Genomic DNA, 10,957 nt, shown 5'->3' with positions numbered 1-10,957 from the left:
CAAGTCTTCTGTTCAGCCACTCCCAGCATTAGTGTTCTTGCACATGCTGAGCTCCTCCTTGACTAACAAGGACTCCAGCTCACATTCATTATTTGCTAATGTTCTTTTGCAACCTAGTCCCTAGTTGATTGATTAGAGCTCATGTCTGAATAATCCATTCGTGGATTGATCAAACATAAGACCACAGTCAGCCACCAAGATTCAGTTGGGCTGGCAAGTCCTTTTGAAGGCTCTTGGTTAGTCTGCTCTAGAGATCTTCATAGAGGCTATAGATCAAGCAGATGTTTGGCATCTGGTGGGAGGCCTGATTCACAGGTATGCCACTGAACTTTTGGGAGTGTGGTCTGAAGCCTGCAACAGACACTGTGCATGTCACTCTTCAACATGCTGTGGCACTACTGGATACCTTCTTCTTGTTCCCTGACTCTTGGCACATGATAATCATCACTTTCATGAAATACTGGATATGGGTTTTTCCATGTGGGATTTGGGACTCCCTCACACTTAACCTTTTTTAAAGAGGTAAGAGGACCCTGAGGGTAATCTGTAAGATAGACGGTGATAATGAGGTCAACTTCCACCACACACCTATCCCGTGGATGATCTTACCATTTGAGAGGCCCTTAGGTTTATGAAGAAGTGGTTAGACTGCTGTTGGACCCTTATTCCATCACCTAACCCCTAGAAATGCTTTAATTTACATTTTTGGGGGGAATGAGACCTGATATTTAACCCCCTCTCCTCCTTGGAGATGCTTCTTAAGGATGTCATCCTGGCAGCTTGGATGCACCCTGATTCTGCCACTTCAGTTCCTGAGGTGGTGAATTCTGCCTACAAGCCCCAATATGAATGAACAAAGGGGTTAACCAAAATTTATTTTCTTGACTCCTAAATGATTTCTTTAAGCCACTGTAGATTCCAGTAATTTGTTACAGTCTGCTTGAAAAGGAATCCAGATCTTTGGCGTTGGAGTTTGTTTTTGAACAGTGGTAGAACTTATGGGTTTTAACTGTTCATCCCCCTTGTGTTCCAATCTACCTAGTTAAAACTTCTCTGGAGAAGCTTGAGGCACATCCCTTCCCCAAGAGTTTGAGCTTAAAAAGGACCTTTAAGAGAGACTGTAACCTCTTTAGTGGGCTGTCCCATATAATGCCGTAGCATTGACTGTGCAGATGCTCCGGTTGGGTTGCAGACTTAAACGTTTAGATGTGCAAGATGGCTTTGTTGAGGTTGTGCTTTCATATGGAGAAGCTCAGAAACAGGATCCTGGATGTTGTTTTCTTGGGGGAAGTGCGTTGGGCTAGCCTGCTCAGGATCTAATTGACTTCCTGTGAATGAAGCAGGCCCTCACATCTGTTGAGGACCTTTATAACCTCCTCTTGACACTTCTCTTCTGTGCCTAATTAGCCCAAAAGAAAGAGAGAGAGAGGTGTATCATGTGAGTAAGGCTGTGACACTTTACACAGTCTTGCCCTCTCCCATTGTCAGCACCTTGACTCTGGTCTGAGACAGCGCATAGAGGGGGGGGGGGTACTTCTCTAAGTTCACCTCTGCTTGATGAGCCATTGCAAAAGACCGGTAGGTTTTAGACATGGTCACTATCAGCCACAATTTAGAGTTCACTGAAAACTCCAGAAGGGGCTGTACTGACAGATCACTCCTAAGTACATATGTTTGGGTAAGGCCAGATTCTGTTTCTTTTTTGGAAAAGAGGCAAGAGCTGTATTTCTTCTCTTTCTGTCCCCAAAAGGGATGGATAATTTACTCCTCACTCTAGACATTAGCAACTTCAGCCAGCTTATTGATTTTCATAGTCATTTGGTCAACCCTGTAGGTGCAAATGCCCATGCTCCTGAAGTATACGTAGCTGGTGGTGGTGGTGGACATGAGGAACATCTTTTGGCACAAAGAACTCTTTCAGTTTATTTAGGTTTGTGTTGCACATAGTACAAAGTCTTGCTGGTCGGGTTTTTCTCATCAGCCAATCTTTTCCACAATTTTGACCATAATGGCCAAAACCCTGCCTGAAAAAGAATTCCATGTGCTCCCTTACCTGGATAACGGTCTGTGACTCAGGGTAGCCCTATCTAGAGGCATCCTGAAAACCATTCCTTCATGGTGCCCCACTGCACCACCATGTGTCAGTTAATCACAAAATTCCAAAACAAAAAAAATCCTTGGTGTAGTATTCTGAATGGAACACTGTTAAAGACTGAAAGACAACACTGTCACTGCAGCAAAGCTATTTCTTCAGGAGCAAGCCCCCATGCACCCCCTTATGTCGATGACTGCTTCCCCAGCAGCTCTGTTAATGTAACCGCAGAGTGTAAACAACCTGGGAAATTAGTGCAGTACTTGCTTTCAGATAGACTACAATATTGCACTCATATCCAGGGTTGTGTAACCTTGGAGTGAGAAGTAGTGTGTTTGTGGGTATGTGGGGTGGGACTTGCCCACCCCTTTATATGTACTGTTATACAGCTTATATTATTCAGAACTGTTTTTTTCTCCCCCCAGGCTGGCATTGGGCATTTTTGAGATATTGTGCTTTAAGGATTTTCAGTTGCAGGATTTTGTTATTCACTGAAGAATAAAAGAATAATAGGTGACACTCTAGGGAAACCTATAGAAATCTTCCCTTTTCTCATAGTTGCAATCCTTGCCCATAAATTGGTGAAAGTCTTTGACTCCCAATCAGAATATTGCCCTTAACTGTCTCTGTGCCATAGAGAAATTGTGGCCATTACTATGACTCCAACGACTTGAGATCTAGTGGCTGCTTCAGCGCTGGAGGAGTTTCCATCTGTGAAAATGTGCCGTAATTGCAGGACAGATTGCCAGTAAAACTAGGACATCCATGGAGACAGAGCAAGTTAACACTGTGTACTGTGATGCATGTGAAGTCACTAGGTCTTCCCAGAAATCCTCCCTGGCATGCATGGCCAGCATGTGTGACACTGCAGGCTATTCTGCCCCACTTTCCCTGCCCAACCCGATATTAGTGTGACCTCAGCCCTGGGTGATGGTACCGGGGACACTTAAGAAAAGATGCTGTTGGTGGCCAGCTGAGGGGCATGCAGAAGGGTGGGAAAACTATACTGCCATTGTCATTTCAGAGCTGGGGACCTCCTTGGAGAGGGCAGAAAAGGTCATGGCTTTGGCTGACTGGGTCATTGTTCAGGCTTTGTTCTATCTTCCAGACTTAATGAATGCATGACCTTCATGATGTCTTTTGCATACCTGTGGACATGGATGTTGCAGTAGATTGAGAGGTGTCAGTGGCATAAAAGACGCCCCACCACTAAACCAACTATACTGGAAGGTAGTGAATATAGTAACAGAGGTAGAACAACTGGAATTGAGATCTTTAGAAATGGGTAGAAGCAAACTACATAGGAAAAAAATGGAAATTGTGGGAACAATACATACAAGGGAGGAGTGAGGTTTAAAACGCGACAGGACTTAAATGAGCTATGCAATGTTTGAGTGAAAAGTTGGGTAGAGTACAAGTGATGCATAATGTTTGCAGCTGGGAGTGTGTCCGTATGGTTTGTGATGTAAAATGCTTGCAACTAGGGTTGCCAGCTGTCCGGTTTTTGACCGGACTGTCCGGTTTTCTGAAAAATTGTCCGGTTACAAATTTAATTCAAAACCGGACACACTAAAGTCCGGGTTTTGTGCCACTGCCATGGTCTGAAGAATTTCTCGCTCACCATCTTTACTCTCTCTCTCCCCTCCTTATTGCCTGTGGTCCCGGTGTGCTTTTTGGCTATAAATACAGTCATTACCTGACTCCAGACTGTCAGGAGATATATGACACTAGCGTATGTGATTAGCCCTCCTTTCTGGAATATGACCGGGGCCATTGGTGAACATCTTTGCCGGTTCTCTGACAAGCACTGCCTCTTGCTCCTCCTTGTGTCAGCCCAGGGTGACAGTGTGGATGTGGAAACTTGAAAGCTTGGAGATTTTGAAACGAATCCTTTGTACACACATTATTGGGGATGGACGCAGGTAGGCAAGCTGTGGCTAGAATGTGTCTGTTTTATTTCAGTTATATATGCAAGCATTCAGTGTGTATAAACTACAGAATGATGTTCCTGGTTAATTGCCTAATGCAAAAGGGTAAACTCATGAGTTGTGGGCCTGTTTAACAATGCTATCCCCCCGTAGATGATAAAGTGGTGTACGTACGAACCGTAGCTAAAAGTGTGCAATCTCCAGTCTTGTCAGTACAACAGAAAAGTAAAGCATGAATAGTCTGAAAAAGAGTGTGATTTACACGTGTATAACAGGAAAATCTCAGTTTATACTTAAAAGTCCCTGTGCCAGTAGTAGCACAAGTGGCCTTCTTTAGGCGATGTAGTTGAAGAGTTCCTCATTGGGTGTGCAGTAGCAAGTGTTGCCCACCACACAATACCTGGTGATGTGTTGGAGTAACGAATGCTTATTCATGCTGATGTGTTCAACAGCCGCACAAATAATTTTTTTACGTTTTTTGCAGGGGATCGATGTCTGCCTGCACCCTCACACTTGTTATCTATAAACCTGTTTTCTGGCAATCATTGTGGATTGCAGTCACTAACTAAGTAATGACGGACATTTTAATTTCTGACTTTTTATATCCTTCAGAAAATGCATGCTTAAGCAAAACCTGATTATCTAACCCTAAATTTCTAAGAGCAGTATTTAAAATTTGTTCTTATTATTGAGCCTTTATCTCCCTCCCCTTCCCCCTAATTATTTTGGCTTCCTCCCTGATTTTTGGCTGAAAGTTTTTTTTTTTTAGGTAATGGCAGCGACCCCACTTGCAAGACCTGTGAGGTAGGGTTATAGTAGTACTCATGTTTGCACAGTTAACTAAGTGAGGAGCGAGTAGCAACTTCATGCATAGATCATAACATTTAACCTCTGTATGAAGTGCATAATTTTACAAATGTATACAATTCATACTTGTTTGACAACACTATATAATAGCCACTTCACATTACTGCAGTAACAGTAACATGAGACAGTAGCAGTGCCTGTAATTCAACAACAGGAAATGTATTTATTATTATACAAATGTATGAAATGTACCAAGTGATCTGCAACATAAACTCCAGTTTCCATTCAGACAGCATACATGAATTTACTATGCATTCTAAGACCTTTTAACTCTCAAAAGATTTGTAGACTATCCAGATTTTTGCCCCATATTTTTAATCTCTTCCTCATAAACTTGTGGTTTTCTGGAAAGTCATTGACAACTGAAGTCACTGAATAATGGCAGATACCAATCAGAAAGTATAACAATTTTATGAAGCATTGGTTTAGTTGCTCATGGAATACTGTGCTTGCAGAATTATTGTATATTGCACCACATCTTCTTTTTCACCCTTAAAGATATTTTCACAACCTCCACTCTGCTTATTGTCCCGTTTCACATACTGCACCTGTTAACTCCTCGCTCCACAAGAACTACCACTTGTAGCCTTAACTCTCTGCTCCAGTCTGTAACTACTTGTGTAAAATCCATTGTTTGATATTGTGAATTAGCAAAGGAATTTTGTTTAATAGTTTTGCACATAATATTTAGTCTGAACTTGAGTAATTATGTTTTTATGTATCATATATGCATTTCTAATACTGCTTGTGTAGCATTTTGTATAGTCAGTGAATGTGAGATTTAAAGGCAGAGTAGTTTTAATGCTAAGTCTGTTTTCATTGTGAGACTATATTGCTTTGTTTAGCAAATGTGTATCAGTGGTTTATGCTATAAAATTTGAAATAAATATTTTAAATTAAATCCAAATATTTGTAATCACTGTATGTGTAAAACAGAAGACAGTATGCACACTGAGAGTTTTGAACAGTGTTTATGGCAACTGGTAAGAAATCAGCTGAAAGCAGGCATCCGGAACAGAAAAAGAGGGCGTTCCCATCAGCTGATTTCACAGTGATGTCACAAAATGGGTGGGGCCTGGATGGGAGAGGGGGTGGGAATGGGTGGAGTTATGGGTGATGCGAGGGGCGTGACCTTAGTCCGGTTTTAGCCACAAAGAAAGCTGGCAACCCTACTTGCAACTAGGATTGTGTTGGTGTGGTTTGTTTTCATTTGTGTAAATGTATGATTGCCTGTGTAGCAAGTGACGGTTTAATGAAGATGTTTCTTGTTTAAAAAAGGCAGGAATTGAATAATTTATGTAATATTGCTTAGGTTATATGATATGTGCCACACTAATTCAATATGTTGACGATTCAACCCATTATTTGTACAGTAGACACCCCCTCCGACCTATTTCTCAAAACTCAGTTAGCCTTCTCTAATACCGAATCATGTATGCATAGTAATCACCTCGCCTTAAATGCCAGTAAAACAAAGTTAATGATCTTCTCCCCATCCAAAAACACCAATATAGACAAACTCTTTTACAGTGACTGCTCAAAATAACAACCCCAATGAAATAGTATCACATACCAAATTGCTCGGTGTCATAATTGATGAAAATCTAAAATTTAACATCTGTATCCAAACTAATATAAAAAAAACTCACCAAAAACTAGGTCTCTTGCATAGACACAATCATTTCCTTACCCCCTCCACCAGACACGCCCTTACCTCTACTTACCTTCTTCCCTCTGTTATGTACAGTGCCCCCCTATTCACTAATCTTCAGCTAGGCTTACAGGCCAAGTTGGAAGCCTGCTAGAGTAAAATCTCCAAATTTGCCACCAACGCCAGAAACTCATCGCATCACTGTCTCTCACTCCACTCCCTAAAATGGCTTGAACTTCCTATCTACCTCAAACTCCTTAGACTTACTACTGCTCACAAGCTCATATTCAAACCTTCTAATTGTCCTTCTCTGTCCATCTCTTTAACCCCCTACATTCCCAACCACTCTCTAAGATCATAAAATCACAATATTCTAAATATATATAAGCCTCGTCGACCCCCTGGCCACCTACTATTATCCTGCTCCCTAGTGAAACTCTGGCATTCTCTCCATACCACCCTTCAAAATACTCGGAGCCCCTCAAACTTCAAAACTCTTCTCCAAACTCACCTCCTTTCAAAATGGGAATGTTCCTGTACCCCTGCAGATAAACTTTTTAACACCATCTCCCATGCACTGTATGCCTCAACCTTCTATCACTGTGCTCTCTTGCCCTTTGGCTCTACTTCCTCTCCTATCCTGTACCTCATAAACTTCCCCCCAACCCACTCCCTTTCTCCACTATATACCACATTTTACCTCTCCCACCTCACCTTCTTCTCTCTGTCTTCTCCTCGTATTTCTAACTTAAAAAAAAAAAAGCTTCTTTTTTTTTCTGTACATAAATGTTTTACTTTTTTTTTTCCTTCTGAAATACCTGTACTTTTAATATGTTTAGACTACATGAATCTCACTCTTGTAAATCATTGCTTGGGATTGGAAATGTTTTGACTTTTTTAAATAAATTGTATATTATCTCTGTATTTCTCACTGTTCTACTACTTTATTTACTTTTGTATAACTATTGTAAAATTGTCTGTGTCCTGTAGAGCTTTTCTGTCCAGGCCTCGCTGATAACAAGCTCTTCAAGGCCCAGTGGACTATCCCGGTTATCAAACTGTAATAAATAAATATAAATAAACGTATAGCAATATATGTGAAGTATAATGTCTGTTATGTTAATGTAGTTTGATTAATTTTATATGAATGTATGCCTGTGTAACAAGTAATAATTCAACAAAGGTATTTGAAAAAAACACCAGTGGTCACAGATCTTTTTGTGTTAAGTTCTTGTGGTTGGGCCATGGATTGGTGGACAAGTCCTCACCAGCCTTCTGGTGTGCCTAAACATTTGGCAACCAAACCTATCCTGGATTACGAGGACAAGGTCTTTCATGTTGTGGAACTTGTGGGAGTTCCACTGTGAAGGAGAGTATGTGTTCCCACCATCTAACCTGTATTTGGAGCAGGAAACAGTCCCCCCAGGCCTAATAACATAGGAGAAGATGCAGCTTCCACAACTTTCTTTGCTCTGTTAATAGAGGAAGTCTTATTGTGTGGTACCTATCAAGGAATGTGCAGAAAGTCCTCCCTCCTGTGTAGGTATGCAGTGCTTTTCTGGTAGTGGGCCAAATTCATGGAAATCACTTTTTCAGCAGTTCACATCCCCATGAAATTAACAAGCTAGTAGACTTTGAGCATCTCTTCCAGTTCTATCATGGAGCTGTAGATTCAAAGGCCATATCTGATAAGGGTCTTATGAAAGTAGAGCAGACCAGCGAGTATTTTTTTTTTTAGCTACTCAGTAAAATTTAATCACTGCAATTCAAGACCTTTACCAAATTTCGCTATCATAAACCTCAAACGTATGCAGACCTTAAAATCGACCTGAGTTGATACTGCCTACAATAAAATTGAAATAAATACTTCATTAAAATGGATATTATCACAGCAAAGACAGCCCCTGATTGCTAAAACATTTACTTGTATTTTCTGTGTTAAGGTCATCTCTTGTCTTAAATGATGTCAACAAGGTAGTGATTTAAAATGTATTCACCCTTAGTTCCATTGAATGCATTTTTGAAAAGGAGCTAGAGTTGAGAGTGAATAATATATGAATTACTTCCTTGTAGTATTTTCTATCTCCTTTTTTACCGTATGAATGATCTACAAGATGACCCTTTCTTAATGGTTGGGAATACCCATCCCTCCAGCCCCCTGCAAATAACTGATTAAGTTCTGTCTATGTTAATATTTAAGATCTTCAGTGCTTTTCCTTGATTTGCAGGAAGGTGATTGCTAGTGTCTTGAGGGCAAATTGTTGGGTGCAGGGACACACACACTTGTGTAACCTGTATGTAGTGTCACAAATGAGGGGGTGATACAGGTATATGGAGTTTCCCAAATGTGGAGCTGTATTTTGCTAAATAGTAATTGGAATTCTGTAGTTTTTGTCTCCTAAAGATCAGAGAACCCCACCAATGAGGGTTATCTTGTAGATCAACTGATAAAAAATAACTTTGTTGTGTTACATTATCTTCTTTTTGCCTTTCAATGTGGACGTTTGGTTTCTATTGATGTATTAATGGAAATGTGTCTACACCTTTTCTGTTTGTTTTGCAGATTCATACACCAGTTGAGGACAGCTGAGGCTTTTTGAACATCTGTAATAGATTTCATTTATTGCCCGTGTCAGTCCGGCGTTACTACTGCAATGCTGGGCTTTATGAAGATGTGGATTAACTTTTCTGTTGCTTCCAGTATAAGTGCAAGGCTGCCCCAGGCATGCATCTTCCTACATCATTCAAATGGAGAAAACTCTTACTGATGAACTGACTTTGGACATCTGGTTTGGGCAGCCTGTGTGAAATGATAAAACGTATCATGGACGTTAACCAGTAAAAAAGCGCTTACAAAAGTATTTCTTCCTCAGAGATTTTCTTTTAGTGTGTAGGTTTTTTTAACTTTGGCTTCTTATATATTATTGCTGTTCAATGTTCTTAAGTTTGCCTGCCCCCCACCCCAATACTACAGAATGTTTTCCCTGTGCTACCACTGCTTTTGTTTAAGTGAAGAAAAATTATTTTCTTGAAAAGATGGTTCATTTAGTTACATGACCTAATTTTCATATCCACAGTGATGCATATAAGGCGGCACATATGGCCAGTTGAATTTTTCAGATGTTTATTTTGTTTTCTTTTTTAATTAAAGAGATATTTTGACATGTGTTCTCTTTTACTGTGATTATTGAACATTCCAGATAGTGTTTGAATATTGTGTGATTGTGTTGCCTGTTCAGTAAAGTTATCTCTTCTGCTGCATTGGACTGATAGGCTTCTCTTCCTGCTTTGTCATTGGTAGTGTGACTGATACATAGAGAAAATTATAAAATAAATCCATGCATTCTTTAAGCAGCAGTATTACCATCTTTTTGCTTACATTCAGCTCTGTTTTCGGATTATAAAGCACCCTTGTGTGCAAACATTTGACAACAGAATAGAACAGTGATGATCCAGAGAGAAGCAGTATGTAAGAAAATGCTGCTATTGTTGGAGGGTCTTTATGCAGAAAGGCATTTGATAGTCTGCTGGAATTTTTATGAGTAGGGAAATGGTAGCATTAGCATTGCTGATAGAATAAGGTTAATTAAGAGGCTATATAAAGGGTTGGAAGCAAGAATTAATGTGTGAGGCATCTTCTCTGACAAGTTATTTGAACAGAGGAACCATGCAGAATATTCTGTTTTCCCTTATATTTAGTGTCATTGGTGAAGAAAATAAGGGACTCTAAAATTTAAGGATACAAGTGGTATGGTGGTAAGAAAAGTTAAGATCTATTCACAGATGATGATGTTCTATACTTGATTAATTCAGAAAAGGGCAGTTTGGTGATGTGGAACATTCTGAGACTGTTTCAAGTCTTTCCAGGATATAAAATAATTGAGGGCAAAACAAAGGCTGTAACAGTAAACTATGTACCCACAAATTAATTGGTTCAGCAGCACCTATATTTATGAGAATTGGTAAAATGAAGTATTTAGGGATATGTATTGAAAATTCTATTTTGGCAGCTATGGGTATATGGGAAGAGACTAACAAAAGGTGATTAAAAAATGAAGTCAGAAGGTCTAGATTATGGATATCAGTAGTAAGATACAAGCAGTGTAAATGTTTCCAGTTCCTTTCAGTTTTATACACACATCAGACATAGTTGTGGACCACAATTAATACAGAGTTTAAAATAGTTACTTGTGAGGGCAAGAGTTAAGTGGGATAAGCTGATTCTTCCCATAGGACAAGGCGGTTTTAGAATTAATTTGCAGAGATAGCTGTTCAGTTAGTTATTTTATTTATTTATTTATTTTACATTTGTTGACCGGAATTGTCTGACTGAGCTGAAGAGCCCTTAAAACCCATTTTTTTATCATGATGTAGTTGCATGAAGGTAAGACAATTACAATAGAATGTTTCTCTGAGGCA

The 10,957-nt window shown here is 39.8% G+C and overlaps 1 protein-coding gene across 3 annotated transcripts in view; it reads left to right on the top strand.

Annotated features, from left to right (window-relative positions):
• RNASEH2C (ribonuclease H2 subunit C) overlaps positions 1-9,705 on the top strand; it is a 336,545-nt gene extending 326,840 nt beyond the window's left edge. For all 3 annotated transcript variants that reach the window (XM_044073772.1, XM_044073771.1, XM_044073773.1), the window contains exon 5: positions 9,102-9,705. In XM_044073772.1, coding sequence (XP_043929707.1) covers positions 9,102-9,128 — 27 coding nt within the window. In that variant the 3' untranslated portion in view covers positions 9,129-9,705. The remainder of the gene's footprint in view (positions 1-9,101) is intronic.
• The last annotated feature ends 1,252 nt before the right edge of the window (positions 9,706-10,957 follow it).

This window comes from Protopterus annectens, chromosome 6.part0 (assembly GCF_019279795.1).
Source record: "Protopterus annectens isolate FY-2018-M chromosome 6.part0, PAN1.0, whole genome shotgun sequence".
In the NCBI taxonomy this organism is placed as follows: Eukaryota; Metazoa; Chordata; order Ceratodontiformes; family Protopteridae; genus Protopterus; species Protopterus annectens.
This window is presented reverse-complemented; position numbering and strand designations above follow the sequence as displayed.